Raw genomic sequence first — 19521 nt, forward strand, 5'->3', positions numbered from 1 at the left:
TCATAGCGACCCTATAGGACAGAGTAGAACTGCTCCATAAGCTACATGAAAAGCTAGTTGGTTATACCTTCCTAGACTTGATAAAACTACCTAGAATGTGCCTCCTAGGGTATGGCATCTCTCTGTAGAAAATGGTAGCATGCAGTTAACACTCTCTGCCTGCAAGAAATCTAGATAGACAGACAGATGCATAGACTATCATTACACTATTCTGATCTCTGGTTTTAATTTGTCTTTTTGAACTCTCTATTCCATGCACCTGAAATAATCAGTTTGGGGGATCTGGATGTCAAGATGGACAATGTCACTGTAAAATCTCACTTGAGATAATCTCTTCTTAAACACTTGAGTGAAATAAATCCTAGTGAGGTGCCCTCGAGTTGACCGAAGGTCAAGTATATTTAATGTGAACTAGCCCAGTCTAGAAAAACAGATATCCTGTGACATTGGAGAGACCTCTTTATCTCAGCTTTAAGTCCCAGTATCAGCTGTCTCAAAATTCGGTTGCTTCAAAGCTTTTACTTGCTCCTCTATGGTACGCCTGCTCTGTTCTTTGAAGCCACCTCAAATCCTTTTGGAAGAAAGCCATAATATACATAAGCAAAATACATTTGATAGCCCACACCCCTACATCTGAAGTTTTAACATAAACATTTGCAGCCGGAGTTGTCTTGCCCCATTTTCCACTTGCAGTCTGATTTCTCGGAAATGCTTTGGTCACCTTGGTTCAAGCCAAAGGAGAAATGGCAACTGGTGGCATGACTCACCTCTGTTTTGGTGATATGCAGGTCAAAACAAAGCGTCCAAAGTGAAGAGATCAGCTAACTTATTTTTGTCCACTTAAAACCCATTCCAAATAAACGTATTTTGAAGTAAAAGTAGTTTTCCAATATAAGTTTCTACTTGCACGTACCAAAAAATAGTTTAAAAACTCTCTAGAAAAGCTATTTTTCTCCTTGATATGATTATCATAATTCAATCCATAGAGAAGGAACTGGGTGGGAATATATTAACATTTCAATTCAGCTCAAAATAACTTAATACAATTATTTTCTACTTTCCTTCATATGCCATGGGTGCCGCCCCTACACAGCCTATGTGTAAATAAAGGAGTTTTATCTTATGCTGCAAATTATGACCAGCACAAGACTGCCGTAATTGGAAATCTTATTAGACATCTTCTTAATTAATCTTCTGAGAAAGGTATGCAATGACCAAATTCTTGTTTTGCTGAGAACTGCAAGGTTTTTGCAGCCATTAACTCTGCCTTCCGACTTTGCTTTGGAAAAGGCACAGCCCTCTTTATTGTATATGACTTGAACCACCGTAGAATACCGTTTGGCTTATACACCAGCAACTGGTTCAAGTAGAAACCTGTAACATAATAATGGTTTAACATATCACCAAGGAAAGCTAACAAGCGAGAACAATTTTGAAAATACAGCTTATAGTAATTGGTAAACTCATGTTCTTGCTGAATCACAGCTGAATATATGTTGGGCAACCCGTGTGTTTTGAGATATACAAATCATTTTACATCTAAGGGTACAAAACCATGTAAACTCAATGTTTACACAAGTAGGTGAGAAATCCATTGGAACTACCTAATTTATTTATTTTTACTTTCTTTTTCATAAGAACTAAATTCACAGAAAAAAGAATTTCTGCTCTTCTAGACAAGTTCATGGATTCAGAAGAAATCTCTCAACACACAGTCTCCTGAGAACCTGGGTACCCCAACTGTTTCATTCGGTGTCATGAGGACAACTAATTGGTAGATTCCCAACTGCAAATGTGTTTTATAAACATGTCCTTCTCCGTTATCCATGGTTTAAACCAACTCCAGAAGTAAAATTACCATCCCACCCACAGCCTTTCCTTTGCCTTCTGGAAAACGTGGAAAAAAAAAAAAAAAGCCCAACCAAAAAAGACTCAGTTTAATACATAAAACATCTCCAATAAATAGTATGGCTTCTTCCTCCTAAACTGGCTCTTCGGGGCATAAATCTAGCAGTTGTAAGGTTTGTTCCATCTAACTTATTTCTATAATTTCTTCTTTAAGGAAAACAGCTATTCTTCATCAAAACAAACTGATGACCAGTGTGTTGGCAGTCATAAATAACCAAGCAGGACTCAAAACACTGAGCATGAATGGTGTTTTTTTTTTTTTTTTTTTTTTTTTTTAACAGAAAGGAAAGTTAGAGAGAGAGAGCTGGAGATTATCTAACGTTTGTGAAATTCCAAGCGTAAGGTTTCTTTGAGCTCAGTCATATATTTAAGGCAATGACTTTGACCTGAAAAATCAATAAAAGATCAACTAAAAATCCAGAACAGAGATCTTGAGAAACTCGAAAGGCACCAACCAGCTTGAATCAAACCTAAAATTATAAAAAGATTTCAGTACCTTGATAAGTCAAGATTCAAGTTATAAAAAAAAGCCAGCGAAGAAAGAAATTGCATAAAACATTTTATTATTTATTAGCAGTGTATTCTTCTACACTTTAAAATAGAACAAAATATCTTTTGCAAGGTAAACTATTCATAACAAAATACATGTCAAACAATTTTTATTATAGGAGTAGAATTACTTTGCTATATACTTTCTATATTATATACATATGTGTCTTGGTGTGTCTATGTACGCACATGTGTATAAATAATTTTAAGACCTACACATGTAGATACATCTGACTTCTATATATACATAATTATAGAGGATTTACAGTAGTCAATTTTACAATCATTTTAATAGCTGCACACAAATTAGTGTTCACAGAACTAGAATTATCAATATGGTTTCCTTTCCCCTTCTCAAATGCCATCTGAATTAAATTTCACTGATAATTTTTTAAAAATACTCTCATCTTCCTATACAATTAATCAATCTTTATAACAGCTCATAAGAAAATATTTTACTCTTTCATTTTAATCCCACTTATTTTTCATTCTTAAAACATACAGTTCACTGTTTCATCAGTTTAGTGCAATTATGTGGTACTGCAGTTATTAAAGGGTAACTTAACGAACCTGAGTCAAACATTCATTCAAATGCCTTCATAAAAATGTAAAACATGAAAAAGATGTTTTGCTGAAGCCTATAAAATAGTCGCAAGGTACCTTCTCCTAATAAATACATTATTAATAATTCTATGGTTGGGAATAAAGCACTTCATATGAATTCATTTAACTAGTATTTTCAGTGTCTCTGAGTGGTCAATTCTTAAGTAGCCTGGAAGAGAATCAGGATCTAAGGCTCCCAACTACCCCACAGAAATGAAGCCTGCAGGCTTTCAGAGACCTAAATATGAGATTATACTGACATCAAAGAGCTGTGAGTACCTATAGCAGGTCCCCTCATTTTCATGTTAGCTTCCCGATACGCTAGTGTGTGCGTCAGGGGTTTGTACTCTTGTTTAAAAAAATAGCTCCTTTGATACAGACAGCTACTTAGCAGCATCTTTTTCAGCTTTTTCTTCTTCATTGTTTTAAAATGGGTGTCAGACCATGTGTGCTTACGGACAACAATCTCGTACCAAAAGCAGAATATTCTCATTGGGTAAAGAACTTGTTTGAGAGGAGGAAAGAAATAAAAGTATTTGGAATGTGAAGTTATTTCATACAGAAAACTCATGCTTTCTGGAAAAACATTCAGTGAATTGCGATCTGCAACCACATGTTCCATTTTTTAAAGCCCCCAAGGATACAGAACTAATTTATATGGCTCAGCAACAAAAACAAAGGGAAAGGAGCCGGTCTAAATAAACCATATCAAACACTTAGACTCTTGCTAGAGACAAACTCGGACGATCTCATTAAACCAGACTGACTTCCCAAAAGAATGAACTCATCTGCAGTATTCATAGTGGGAGCATAAAAATAACTTTCTAAAATCGTTCTCCCTTACTTTTTCTTATTAAGAAGAAATTACGTATTCATTGTAGACAAAACGAGCCTAAACAAATTCAAAATACAATTTTTTTTTTTGGTAGCAAACAGCTGGAAAATCTAAATCAAAATATAGTCTAGTTTTTACATCATTTTATATATTTATAAATTTATCAAAATAGTTTTTTAAAGTTGACAATACATAATGTAACACTGTACATGTAAATGTAATAACAAATGTATTACCGAAATACATTAAAAATAACCTCTCGAAATACCAAATTCAACATCAAAACTGTCTTAAAAATTGGTGACATCTTCATAAACATAGTTTCAGTGCATTTACAGTAGTCTTTAACCAGAGTGTTCTGGCTTCAAGTCTCTTGAAGGTCTTATCTTAGTGCTTTCTTTACTTTAAGGTAAGAAGGCAGAGAGATCCTCCCAGCGAGCACTTGCTTTCCCTCTACATTGCTCGTCCAGATGAAGAAATTGTTTCTAAGAGTGGAACAGCTTTCACCGGAGTGGCAAGGCCTTTTAGTAATGAACATATTCAGACTGAAGGGACTGTGCAGGGGAAGAGACATAAACTGAGGTTAAATTCCATCACTTATAAAATTTGTAGTATATCATACGGCTTCTTCCTTCAATGCCAGGCAGTTTGATCTATTACAGGAAAGATACATGAAACAAAGGGAAAAAAAAAACAGAACAAAAAAGATGGGAGGGTCGGGGGGAGGAAGCATTTGCTAAGGGTGCTAAGTAAGAATGAAATATCCAATTACCTAACGTGACTGCAAGAAAATTTTATATTTTCAAAGGCTTACTAATTTATCAGTGGTGATTAAAAATTAGAGGTTAATTGTAAAATGGGAGGTGGCATTAAACTCGTTTCTAAGTTTTTCTTCCATAATACGGAGTTTCACTCAAGAATATTAAATATTTGTAACTACGTTGAAGGTTATTCGAACATATGTTCTTTCAAAGAAGGACACTTTTTAGTTAATTCAATACGTATCAGTGGCATGTTAATGCTTCTAATGCAGTCAGATCAGCAGCCATTTAAACAAATTCCTTAAGAATGTTCCAATTTAACAAATACCTTATAAATCCTTTCCATTAAGAGGGACACAAAACACTACCAGCTTTGGATTAAGACCTCAAAGCATTTACGCACAAGTCTTGCAGTTATACTAAACGATGGGCAATTTTCAAGAAAAGTAAACAATGGAAATTCCTCCCACACTGTCCTGAGTTTAGAACATAATATATAAAAGACATATATTAGAATATATAATGAAAATGCATCAATAATAGACACAAACCAGGAAAAGATAAAGACAGCTAAAGAACGTTTGCCCAGTGGTTATTTTTTTGAGTGGCAAATAGCACAGTTAGAAAGAACATAAAGCAATCTAAACAAATATTTTTTTTTGCAAAATTCTTCTACTCAAATGCCTTAGAACAAGAAAGTTTATTTGAGTATCCATAAAATGCCTTTTTCTCCCACCCAGTAAAGATTTTCCAAATTGATTTGCAGTATTTAGGTTAATCAGTTCTAAGACTGGTCCGTTTTGTTGATGGCATCAGTGTAAAAAAAAAAAAAACTGTTTTCCAAAGAACTTAAAAATGATTCAAACTATCTTCGTTCAGCTTCAAAATCCCAGTGAACCTTATACCCTACCAATGGCCATTTACTAAGTAAGTACCCATCAGCACAGCGAGTCAAAATGTCCCCACCCTCAAAGGGCTTAAAAGCTGAAACAGACCATCTTGTCGTAATAGATATAAAATGAAAAGACAGAGGAACCAGCATTAAATAAAAGCATACATAAAGTAAAATTAACATTGTGCACAAGCAAAGGATTACGCAAGGGATGATATGGAAAGGAGGGAGTTCTCAAGACTGTAAGTTTCAAGAAAGACGTTAAATGTCAAGAGCTGTTAAGAAAAACAGAAAAGGCTAGGCAAATTGGCTTTCTTGCTACCGAATGTTTTATGCTAAGGTTTCAAAACAGGATTGTGATGATCAAGAATTAGGATATTATAATATAAACAAGCCCGAAACCACAAAGGGAATAAAAGAGATAAGACTAGAATTTTCTGTCTTAGGAGAAAGTTCAGTGAAACTGGTCAAGGGCTTTGAAGCCCATATAACTTTAACTTATGGGACACTATACCAATTGCTATACTAATCATACTAGCCATTAAACCCAAACCCGTTGCCATCGAGTAGACTCCGACTCATAGAGACCTTATAGGACAGAGTGGAACTGCCCCATAGGGTTTCCAAGGCTCTAATCTTTACAGAAGCAGACCTTTACTGTCACATCTTTCTCCCACTGAATAGCTGGTCGGTATAAGCTGCTAGCCTTTTGGCTAGCAGCTGAGTGCTTTAACCGCTGCGCCACCAGGGGTCCCTACTAACCATTAAAGCACAAATATGAACTACTCTTTTTCTAGCTGCTTTTCCTTCATTTCTTCTGAAATCTAGCAAGTAGTCAGAGGACAGCCAGGTTAAGTTTCCTCAGCTGCAAGAATACACATATGTGCTATATGTCATCCAGTGTTTTCTTGGGAATAGTTAGCTTTTCTTCTGTTCCACTTAGAAAACTTGTTCATGTTATCATGGATAGGAATTAGAAAGCATCTAAAATAGACTGTTTATAAATTTGGAACAAAGCTGCTTTTGCAAGCACCTCTAAAGGTCCATCAATGTTCAGTAAACAGAAATACCACAAATGGACACTAGGCAAGTGATCTTTGTGGACGAGCTTTCTTTCAAAGTAAAGTATTAATGTCTGCTTCGACGTATAGGGGGGTAAATGAGTATGTGTGCGTGTGTGTATTTATATTTATTTTATAGAATCACAGTAGCCACTGAACTGGAAAACAGAAATAGTCGAGAATAACTTTTAAGAATTTCTATCATTTATGTGGAGTAAATATTCACAGTCTTCAGTCAGAAGCCTTTCCTTTCACATAGCAGATGTCACAAACTATGGATCGTGCTTAATCTAGCCTTCAGATACAGTGCATCACAAGCCGTACTACTTCCTTCTCCACCTACCCAAATCCCTCAAGTTGCCTAAGTGGCCTCTGCAAACAAGTAAAGGCATGATTGGCCAAAGAATGGACCTTCCGTCATGCTAGTTAATTCACTCAACAATTACTGGGCATCAGTTATATATAATAGGCACTGAAGGATAAAAAATATAATACCAGAGTTCTTGGAACAAAATATATTCCATGGTTTCTTTATATGGCAAAAAGAAAGTTAAAGCAGATAAGGGTTCATCAAATTATTCTGACACCAGTATTTTGTAACAAATTAACTTCCTTTTATTTTCAATAAAAAAATCTCAATGTAGGTGGGTTTAAGAGAAGAGAGAATTGTTAGTCTACAAGAGCTACTCTCTTCGAAAAATCAAACATTTCCAGGCCTCTTCACTGGGATGACTCTAATATTTAGGTTACAAGCACCACGTGCTAACACAATGGGGTGGTGTTGAGGGTCTCTCTGGTTCCTTTGTACTTGGCCACAGTGGAGGAAACCTAGAGACAAAACACTACCCTCCACTTGAAATCTTAGAAGAAAGATAGATAAACCACCTTAGTCCCTAGTTTCACCTAATATACATCATAAAAATGTATAACTTCATGATCTTTTTGCAGTCTTAGGCAGGACTACCAGCAATGTAAAATATTTCCAAATGCTTGTGTATCCTAAGGAAACCCTGGTGGCGTAGTGGTTAAAGTGCTACGGCTGCTAACCAAGAGGTCAGCAGTTCGAATCCACCAGGCGCTCCTTGGAAACTCTATGGTGCAGTTCTACTCTGTTCCATAGGGTCGCTATGAGTCGGAATCGACTTGACAGCAGTGGGTTTGGTTTTTTGGTTTTGTGTATCCTGAAGTTACTAACATTCTAGAAAAGACAACAGCCAGTTATCAGCATTTTTAAAATTTTTACTATATTTATAAATTTATAATTTTTAATAAAATAGATTTTAAGTAATACATTTTTATAAAATATATTGTTTATAAAATATATTTTTACTATTTTAAAGGGGAAAAATATATTTTTACTATAAAGTGAAAGCCAAAATGTATTTTGTACTATATAAACAATATTATTATTGCTGTCTTTGATATTATACAGAGAAATAGACCAATTGAAGTACAACTACCTGGTAGTCTTAATAATCTAGATATTTAATTTGCAGGTCAATTATTCTGAGATGGACATTTACGAGTGCCTTCTACTGCTGGAGCCCTGGTGGCACGGTGGTTAAGAGATCGGCTGCTAACCAAAAGGTCGGTGGTTTGAATCCACCAGCTGCTCCTTGGAGACGCTATGGGGCAGTTCTACTCTGTCCTAAAAGATTGCTGAGTCAGAATTGAGTCAATGACAGTGGTTTTGGTTTCCCATTTAATCTGGCTCTAAAGCCCATGGAGTCCTAGTGGCACAGTGGTTAAGAGCTCAGGCAGCTAACCAAAAGTCTGGCAGTTTGAATCCACCAGCAGTTCCTTAGAAACCCTCTGGGGCAATTCTGCTCTGTCCTATAGGGTTGTTAAATGAGTTGGAATCGACTTAACAGCACACAACAACAACTAAAGCTCAAATGCTAAGCCACTAAGCATATTTAATCCAATATCCTCTTTCACCCTGACAAAACAAATAATGACCTGAGTGAGCAAAGAAATAGTAAATTATAGCAAGAATATAATATTTATGACTGTAAAGGAGAGTACATTTTAAAAGGATTTTCAATAGGGATCAAAAAGAATTTTCAGAAATAGTTTAAAGAGAAATTTTCTTTAGAACACCACTCATATTTAAATATCCCAATTAATTAAAATTTTAACCTTGCTCGGCCAGTGATTTTTGTCCAAGTTATTATAATGAATGAATACTTAATACACCTGAATTACAAAAAAATAACTGCAATGACAATGGCTATGATTATGAAGTGAGATCTAGAATGTCGATATTATTTTACAAGGTAGCAGCTGCCTACATAACCAAGAAATTTTAATCTCTCAAATAGACTATTCATTTTCATTTGACCAACAAGTTCAACAGGGTAATAGTGTTAAGAGTGGATCAAGTTTATTATGAATATATGGTACTATTCTGATATGAATACCATGAAACTAATAATGCAGCAATATTCAAACTGGAAAATAAGTATAAAATTGCCTTATACTTGCAGCCCCCCCCAATTTTTCTGTCAAAATATAAGATTCTATCAAAAAGCCTTATTTCCTGAGAGCAGTTAGATTTGACATAAAACAAAGTGTTAGGTAAGGAGATCAAGACAATTTGTACTGTTCTGGAAACTTGCTAAAAATCTGTTTTGGCAGATGTGGGTAGTGACTTTAAAATTTTAGCTATTCTGGAGGTGTTTCTTTTTTAAACAGCCCAGTTACCTAATCATAGCAGAAAAATGTCTAATAATTGTAGATACAAATACTGTTCAGATGATTAGTAAACAAAACTAGAAGTTGACTAATAAAAATGGCAAATTACAAAAAAATAATGAAAGATAAAGATTTTTTGCCAGAACTGAACAAAACAAATGTCTTAGCGTTCAAGTAACTTGAGCCAAAAGACCTGATGGCCTGGAATATTAATGTCCTACTAGGTCAAAATCCTGACTCAAAATGTGGATGGGCTTTTGGCATACTGACTTTTTCTTTTTTACATTTTCCACTTTAGGGGGAAAAAAAAGAAACCAAAATAACTTAAACACAGAATTGTACTAAGGTATCTCTGGACTGAGTTTCAACTCCAGAGACAAAACCCAAACCAGACCCACTGTCATCGAGTCAATTCCGACCCACAGTGACCCTATAGGACAGAGTAGACCTGCCCCATAGGGTCTCCAGGGAGTGGCTGGTGGATTGGAACTGGTGACCTTTTGGTTAGCAGCTGAGCTCTTAACCACTACATCACCAAAGACAAAAATCACCTGAAAAATTGGTTTGCTTTTACAGCACAGACGAAAAGGAAAAAAATACATGTTTGGAAATATGCTATCATATTTTATATATAACTCTTCAATGTTCTGGAAACCCTGGTGGCACAGTGGTTAAGTGTTACGGCTGCTAACCAAAGGGTCGGCAGTTCAAATCCACCAGGCGCTCCTTGGAAACTCTATGGGGCAGTTCTACTCTGTCCTATAGGGTCGCTATGAGTCAGAATTGACTCGATGGCACTGGGTTGGGTTTTTCAGTGTTTTAGTTTTAACACCCATATACAGCACTGGGGAAAAATAAATTTATCTACAACTGCCTCTGTACTTCTGGGTCTCTTTATAGCTTTGCAATGGAGTTTGTTAGATTTTGTATTGCTTGGAAGTTAACACAGAAAATACGTGTGTTGATACATATTTCCACAAACGTGGCTTCCAAATACTGAAAAGATTTGCTTCTGCTGATACAATATCTATTTCTCCAACAATGCTAGAAGAATCATAGATGAATAAGGTTTTATTGGCATTATATTAACACAGAAGGCTAAAGTTTTGTGATAAAATCATCTTCAAAGGGGGTGTATATATTTTTCTATAGTGTTCTCTAAGTATTTCATGGACCCAAAGATTTGGAAGGACGTCATGCTTGGTAGAGGCTAGTGAAAAAGAGGAAGACCCTCAACGAGATGGCTGACACATTGGCTGCAACAATGGGCTCAAACATAGTAACAATTGTGAGTATGGTGCAGGACCAGGCAGCATGTCATCCTGTTGTACAGAGGGTCACTATGAATTGGAACCAACTCAATCGCACCTAACAACCAGATTTAACGAGCCAATTCTGGTTAATTAAAATTCTATATAAAATATTCTGTCACCTTCCTACATGATTTTTAATAGATTCTTTTTTTTTCTGGAGGCATTTAATCTGTGCTTTTCAATAATCACAAAGAGCTCAATTATAAGATGACAGATTGTTGACACCCAACTTGACTCAGCCAATCGTTACATGAGTGTTTTCAGATCCTCTGAATACCAAAATTATATTGATATAAGTCAATTAGAATTTATTTTCTCTTATTTTAGTAAAGTAACATTTCTTAAAAAAAAAAAACCAACAACTCCCAGATTACTGCACATTAATGCTAAAGCTGAAAATTTGCTTTGTTTTTTGTTTGTGCTTCATACGCTAACAATGATATGTGGGTTCCTATGCACTTTAGCTCTTTACTTAACATTCATGAACCTAGATACATTACCCAACTTTTAGTTCAATAAATATTATTAGGTATTGGCCATACTACACACACACATATATGCTATAAAGAATACCTCGGTGGTACAAATGGTTAAGCACTCAGCTACTATTCAAGAGGCTGGTGGTTCAAGTCCACCCAGAGGCACTTTGGAAGAAAGGCCTGGCAATCTTCTTCCAAAAGATCATAGCCATTAAAAACCCTATGGAGCAGTTCTACTCTGACAACCTGGAGTCTCCATGAGTCAAAATCGACTCCGTGGCAACTGGTTGGTTACTGCGGATTAAGTTCACCCAGAGACACCTGGGAAGGAAGGCCGGGCAATCTACTTCCAAAAAATCTGCTATTGAAAACCCTATGGAGCACAGGTTTACTATGACACACATAGGGTTGCCATCAGTGGTAACTGGCTCCATGGCAACAAGTTTTTTTTTTTTGGTTTGGTCTTAGAAATTTAACACTGGCAGTAGCATACAGCAGAAATTAAAGGCAAGATAAACTTAAGGCAGGAAGGAAATTTAAAGGACTATTACAATAGTCCATGAGGACACCTCAACTAAGGCAGCAGTGTTGAAAATGGAGGGGCAGGAAATAGATATTTCAGAGTGAGAACTGATTAGACTTAGTGGCTGGATGTGGCAGGAGAAAAGGTAGTAGTAGCATCAAAGATGATTCCAAATTTCTAGGTTGGACGGCTGGACGAATAAAGATGTAATTATTGAGGTACGAAACAAAATGAGGAGCAGGCAGTTCAAGGAATACATACTCTCTCCAGGTACTGCTCACAGGAAGTTGGACATATAGGTCCAACGCTCAGAAGATGATCCAGGGATACAGCAGAGCCAAGGGCAGAGCCTTGGGGAAAACCAGTATTTAAGAGACAAGCAGAGGAAAACAAATTAGTAGAAAATATTTAAGGGAATAAAAAAGGAGAAAACAATATTCCAGAAATCAAAGGAGAAGAAAAATTATAGGAAAAGGAGGTGGTCAATAGTGTCAAAGCTACAGAAAGACTAAGAAGAATGAGAACTAACAATAGACCATCAGATCTGGTCTTAAAGGTATCAGTAGCGACCTGTGGCAGAGACTCACTGGGGTGGAGGGGCTCTTAGCTAATGAGGGCAGAGGAGCACCTGGCAGCTAAGGGAGGTGGCAAATATAGGCTCTCTTCACCAAGTTTGGCCATAAAGGAGAAATTGTGCGAGGTACATGTGACTTAGAGAAGACTCTTCCCCATGCCCACTCCCCCCTGCCAATTTGGATGTGCATGTTTGTAGGCTACACGTGAGTATGCTGAAGTATCTGCTTATGGCTGTGAAGGATGACCTCACCAATATTGCAGAAGGCTGAGGAGCTTACAGTGTTATGCCCAAGAGAGAAGAACATCCACTTTATGGATAAAACAGCTTCTGAAGTAGTTTTATTACAACACAGCCACACTCGTTCGTCTACATACTGAGTAGAATAGTTGGGACAGAAAGCCAAAGATATTTTATATCTGGCCCTTTACAAAAAAAGTTTCCTGTCCCTACTTTAAGCACGAATTAAAGGTGGGAAGAGACTGAGTTAGAAAGATTATCAAGAGGTGAATACAACAAAAGGAATGAGGAAGCAGCAGAATAGAGAATAGAAAAAGTCCAAGAGACAATGAACGCATAACCTACAACCTTCATCATGAGACTATACCTGTAAATGTTTGCAGATTAACATATAGGAATAACAAAGCTTAATATATACTACTACTTAATAAAAACCATGAAAAATATTTTCATAGGTGATATACAAAGCGTATTTCAGAAGAAACTTTTAACAGCAAAGCTTATCATTACTATATTTTATACCCTTTTTTTTTTTTTAGGTCAATACAATAAAAGCTGATTCTCAAAGCCTGCTCCCATAAAGCAAAGATTTATGGATTTATATGACCTCCAACACAAAACTTACAAAAAATTCTTTGTAACCAAACAGCTGACTACCCACACAGGAGTCCCCGGGTAGGGCAAACAGTTAATGTGCTCTTCCAACCAAAAGGTTGGAACTTGGAACCCACCCAGAGGCACTTCGAAAGAAATGTCCAGTGATCTGCTTCCAAAAAATAAAAAAGCTATTGAAAACCCTATGGAGCACAGTTCTTCTCTGACCCACATGGGGTCACCGCAAGCCGGAATCAACACAACAGCAATTTGTTGGTTACGTGTATACACACACACACTACAACAAAGCACAATGTTTTACAACTTGTCATCTCAAATGTTTTAAAAAGATGTTTACTAAGGACCATAATTTTTCTTTGGGTGGTCAGGTTTTAATTTACTAAAATAAATATATCCATTTAATATTCATAATAAAAATACGTTGGAGCTATTGACCGTGGGTGACTGTCTAATAGTATCAATACTAATACGTGCACTGAAACACAGAATAATCCTTGAATGAGCACAGCATTGACCCAAGGGGACCTCCTGAGGTAGGGGCTAGGGACAGGAGACAGGGCTCAAACTAGTCTACCTGCCCTGAGGGTTTTCCTCCAACAGCTATCATTCACACCACGGCTGGAATAATCTTCATCAAATCAGCTCACATCAAGTCACTCCTGCTTACAGGACTCTCACAGCTCACACTGCACTTCCCCAGTGTGGCTTCAGCTTAACTTCCCAGCTTCATCTTCAGGTAATCCCCCATTCTTTAGCTATACCAGAATATTCACTGCTCTTAAAACAGTAATAAACCAAAACCCATTGCCATCAAGTTGACTCTGACTTATAGTGACCCTTTGGGACAGAGTAGAACTGCCCCAAAAGGTTTCCAAGGAGTGACTGACTGGTAGATTTGAACTGCCGGCCTTTTGGTTAGCAGCCAAGCTCTTAACCACTATGCCAACAGCCAACAATTATTGTGTACTAGATATATTCCAAGCACTGTGCAAAATACTGCATATAATTTATCTTAATCATTATAACCAAATCCATTGCCATCAAGTCAATTCCAATTCAGGGTGACCTTATAGAACAGAGAACTATCCCAAAAGGTTTCCGAGGCTATAAATCTTTACAGAGGCAGACTGCCACATCTTTCTCCTGCAGAGCTGGCTCATGGGTTTCAACTGCTGACCTTTCATTTAGCAGCAGAGCACTTAACCACTGTGCCACCACAGTTCCTTCATCATAACCACCCTTTATTAATACCACATAAGCTTCAAGGCCCCACATCCACACAAACCCCTTTCAAAACACACAGTCATATGTTTGCATAAATTTTACAAAAAAGAAAATATTTTTTATCTTAAATGTTGTCATTGTTAGTTGCCACCGACTCTACCCCAACTCATGACAATCCCATCTGTGCAAAGTAAAACTGCTCCCTAGGGTTTTCAGGGCTGTGACCTTTCAAAAGCAGATCACCAGGCCTGTCTTCCGAGGCCCCTCTGGGTGGGTTTGAACTGCCAGCCTTGTGGCTAGTAGTCAAGCACGTAACCGTGTGCACCACCCAGGGAGTCTTCATCTTAAACAGGTACCACTGAGTGTATAAGTTTCAAGATGCACAAAACCTTGATCTGCTCCTGATCAGGATGCCTCCCATTTTAAAGGAAACTGAGGCTCACAGAGATTAAGTAACTTGCCCAAGTACTCATCATTAGGAAGTGACAGAGCTAGGACTTAAGCTCAGGTCTACTTGACTTTAGAACCCAAGAATTTACCTATACATAGTACTACCAAGGCTGTACCTCTGTTCTTACTGTTCTCACTGCCTGGAATGGCCATTCCTCCCCTTTCTACTTCCATCACTAGATTCCTGGCAGGCTTCCATTTATCCTCCAAAGCCCAACTAAAATGCTACCCCTTCAGCATAGCTTTCCCTGATCCTTCTGGGCAAAATGAGGTATCTTTGGCATAACAAAAACAAAAAACCAAATTTGTTGCTGTCGAGTCGATTCCGACTCATGGTGACCCTAGAGGACAGAGTAGAACTGCCCCATAGGGTTTCCAAGAAGCAGATGGTAGATTCAAACTGCTGTCCTTCTGGTTAGCAGCCACAGCTCTTAACCACTGTGCCACAGTATGTACAGGACATAACGTATTTAAAACAGTATGTCTTTTGGAGTTAAACTGACCTACATTCAAATTATGGTACTGCTATCTGTTTGCAGTACAATCTTGAAAAAAAATATTTAATCTCTCAGACCCTCAAATTTTTTATCTTTAAGATGGACGTAATAATTCTGACCACATTTATCATTTAAGCACACATCCATCCATCCAACAACTATTTAAAGAGTGCCTACTACATGCCATACAACTAGGCATACAACTAGGAAGAACAAGGTACAGTTCCTGCCCTCACAGAACTCACAATCTAATGGAGGACACAGGAGAACACATGGTTAAAATTCAGAGGGAGAAGAGTATTGCGATTAAGACCAAGGCAAGATGTTGAACAGCTTATGGGCAAAGCACCACGACCTAAGGCAGGCTTTTGGGAGTCAGGTAAGGACAATGTCTATGAATAGCAGGTGATAAGTGCCTTAAAAATAAAACATAGCAAAAATTCAAGACAGATACCTCAAGTAATTTCAGTTTAATAAAATACTTCCACCCCACCTACATCATAATCACATATCCCTCATTTCTTAAGCGCTGGAAAACTCCTCTGAGTTTCAGGGAGTGAAACTGATTTTTTACAGTAAGTGGGTCAACGGAAGCGAAGTCCTGTGCATTGCATTGAGCCTTCAAAACCTCAAGACTAACAGAAGAGGCCAAATAAATAAAAATAAAATCTGTTTCTCACCATTCTGTCACAACCATAAGGATTTCTTAACATTTGGTCTTGTTTTCTGTGTTAAAGCATTTAATGACAGAACAAGGAAATCATTTTTACATTTTTCTGGGGGCTGAACTGCTGCATAAAGTGAGCAAGCAATTGCAGCTTTCAAAAGAGATGTTAATTGTAGCTTTTAAAATATTAGACTCCCTCTAAACACCCGCCACCTCTATCCCCTAAGAGTTTCTGGGTCTTTCTTAAAAGTGCTGAGAGAATATTGCCACGCTGACTTCATTTCCTAGCTACAGATTTAAAAAACATTTTGCCCAGTAATTTAGTCCTAGCTCTTCAAGGGTCCTATGTCTGACATTTTCGGAGGCACTGGAAAGACGGGTGATCTTATTTAGACAATAAACCTCCAGCAATCAGAAAAGCTGTACTACACCAATAAAGAAAAAGAAATCTCACAACCTCTTACTTCACGCCACATAAAATGGGAATTTCCATTGTAATTTAGACTGTCTGCCAGCCAAGCCAGCAGGGTGAGGGCTTGGAGCCTTTCCCTCACAGGGGCTTTTCTCGGAAAAGAGAAAGGAGGGAAGGTCTGCTATAGAGACCTGCTACTCTTCCTTCCTGGGAGGGTGCGAGGGAGGAAAATGTTGTCATGCTGGCAACTCTATTTATAAATGCTTTTCTTTACAATAAGATGACACATTTAGGAGGCAGAAGAGGGGGGTAGTAGAAGCTGCCCACACAGACTATTACTTTAAATTTAATTATTGGAAAATTACTCTATTCCAGCCAGAAGAAGGGTGAGGAGGAGAAGGAAAGGGGGGAAAGGTGAGAAGAAAGAACAAAATATGGAACGAAACCAAAATTAAGTTACATAAAAATCACCAGCGGGGAAATGAACAATCGTTTAAAGAACACTCCTGTGCTTTCACTAACAGAGAAGAAAACGAAGACCCTGAAAGTCAAACCATGTCGTGTTCCTGTCAAGCTACCAATCCTCCCAGCATTCAGCCATAAACGTGGATCACGCAAAACCTTTGGCCATGAAATCCACAAGATATTTACATAATTATTTGTATATTTACATGTATGACGCTTTTACTAAAACCAGAAAGATCTGTACTGTCTAAAAAAAAGCTGATCCGAGAGGCACAGTGTTCGTGACAACCAGTGTGTGAAAGTATTGACTGAATCAATTCCTGCTGCGAAGGACTTGTAAACATCGGTATAAAAATTTAAGTCCATTATTGTTTTTCATCTAACCCCTGTTACATAGATACAAGTTTTAAGATACACATGTACCCAATCTACTTAGTGGGATTAGAGTCAGACTAAAGGGTGGGACAGGGTGGCAGTACCCTGAGGCCCCAATCTATAAAGGTATCTAAGAAGATGCTGAAAAACATCATTGATGTTAACGGTCATGGAAAAGTTTAGAAGTGGATAGCGGTGGTAGTTGCACAACACAATGAACGTAACCAACGTTACTGAATTGAACACGTAAAAAATGTTGAACTGGCAAATATTTCGGTAGATACATTTTTACCACAATTTTTTTAAAAATGGCAATGAAACCAGACAAAGAAAATTCTATGTGCCAGAATGCCTCTTAGGGAAAGGACTATGTGGATGGAGGGAAAAAAAAACTTTGAAAAGAGGCCTGGGTAGGGGTGGGACTGGTAAGGAGTCCAGTAGATACACACACACCCTATATCCTCACATTAAAAAAGTGGTTTCTAAACTGCTGTCTAAGAAAACTGGGCACCATTCACTGTTAGCACAGGGCTACTGTTTTGCCCTGGGTGGTGCAAACTACTTCGATTCGCTTATTAATCAAACTGTTGGCAGTTCGAGCCCACCCGGTGGTGCCTCAAAGAAAGGCCTGGCAATCTACTTCCATAAAGATTACAGCCAAGAAAATCATATAGAGCTCAGCTCTATGCTGTAACATATGGGGATGCCATGAGTCAGGATCAACTCAAAGGCAACAAGTTTGGTTTTGGGGGTTTATTGTCTTGCTGAGTGAGCCATAAGCAGCACAATGAGTGCCACCACCAGCCCTTTCCCTTCTCCCCTCTTCTTCCAGGTGGAGATCTTTATCCTCACTGTGGATAATGGCTGAGGAAATGCTTAAAGAACAGTGGGTATGGAGGGCTGCCAGACCACAGTTTTCTTAAGACACTCCCAGGGCTTGCTGGAGCCATAAGTACAGTGTTTCAACCATATTTTCTTGGTATGATATGTAGGGTCTATTTTTCTCTCCTTCCCATTTTGGCTTTTTCTTCTCAAATCAAAACATGTTCCAACAGGTCCCAGTTCCCTTTAAGGCAATTGAAATATGTGATTAAAGTAGTTCATAGGAGGGGATGAACCCATAGACTTTAACAGGGATTATTGATAATTAAAAAGGGAGCTTGGTAACTTAAATAAAGCACTCACTCGTAAAATGCATTGGAGATCTTCCTACCTGTCTCTAGAAGAGTGATAGCTAATTCTAAACATCTTCCTGATACTCTGCCTCCCCCTCCCCCTATATTCCATGTGCCTATCTATACATTTTCCTTATAAATACATTCCATTTGCTACTTTATCGACTCGGGGTCAGTTCCCTGCAGGACGTGAAATATTCACGGCTTGGTTCTGGGAAGATACTGTTCAGTACAGTCTATGCTTAAATACCCCAAAACTCAGTCTTTAATATATGATGTGGAAAAAGCCCTAATTCCTATTACCACCACAACCAAGCCAAATACTGTATATCACATGAGTCAGCTGCTGGCTTTGTACCAGATAGTCAGAGCAGTTGGAAAACTTAACTGAAAAGGAACTTAAGTCAACAGTGTCCATGATGAAGGGAACAGACGCTGTTTCTGCTGTAAGAAAAACCATTTAAAAAGGAGGGAGGAAGAAAGAAAGAGAAGGAAGGAAGAAAACCAGTTGAAACTTGGCCTTTACTTGAAGAGGAGCCAGCAGAATGTGTGCGCTAAGACAGTTTTACAACACAGAGGGACGGCATCGATCAGAAGGCTTCCTTGGCGCTATTGAATTTCTTTGGTGGCAGCCTTGGCTGGGAAGGCAAGGCACAAAAGTTGAGTTCAGGGTTCTGAGGACCAAGAGGTGGTGTCTGCGAACTTACAGGGATTGAGCGGCTCAGGAATCTCGCTGAAGAGGAAGAAAGCCCGGTGTAGGAGGGTCGGAGAATGGTGCCACGTTCCTCTGTCTTGGCGCCATGGGGACTGGGGTGGCTGTTCAGGTTGCTCCCACTGCTGCTGCTGCTTCTGTTGTACTGGTTGTTGTTGAGCTCAGGGTAATTTCTGGCAGTCAGCTGGCCACTGCCATTCAAGAGGTTGGTGAATGGGTTGGCTATGAAACCCGGCTTAGGGGATGGTGAGGTCTTTTTGTTCTCTGGGTCATCTGTTGCAGCATTCAAGTTCCCTAGAGAACTGGCTAGCCGGGAGTTTATGGAAAAGCTGAATGGAAAACACAGATGAAGAGGGAAAAAAACAGACAACCATGTACACTCATGCAAACAGTCCATGTTTTCAAAACATGTATTTACGACATTAGAGGAATGTGATGAAGACAATTCTGATCAATGCCAATGACGACAGCTGAATGGCTTCTTTATCACCCCTGAT

The 19521-nt window shown here is 38.2% G+C and overlaps 1 protein-coding gene across 3 annotated transcripts in view; it reads right to left on the reverse strand.

The window, feature by feature from the left end:
• Positions 1-1957: 1957 nt before the first annotated feature.
• CDC14A (cell division cycle 14A) overlaps positions 1958-19521 on the reverse strand; it is a 189180-nt gene continuing 171616 nt past the window's right edge. For 2 of the 3 annotated variants that reach the window (XM_064282490.1, XM_064282488.1), the window contains one exon: positions 4458-19353. In XM_064282490.1, the coding sequence (XP_064138560.1) occupies positions 18903-19353 (451 nt within the window). In that variant the 3' untranslated portion in view covers positions 4458-18902. The other variant, XM_064282489.1, reaches the window with a different exon arrangement.

The sequence above is a fragment of the Loxodonta africana genome, chromosome 3 (assembly GCF_030014295.1).
Source record: "Loxodonta africana isolate mLoxAfr1 chromosome 3, mLoxAfr1.hap2, whole genome shotgun sequence".
Taxonomy (NCBI): Eukaryota; Metazoa; Chordata; class Mammalia; order Proboscidea; family Elephantidae; genus Loxodonta; species Loxodonta africana.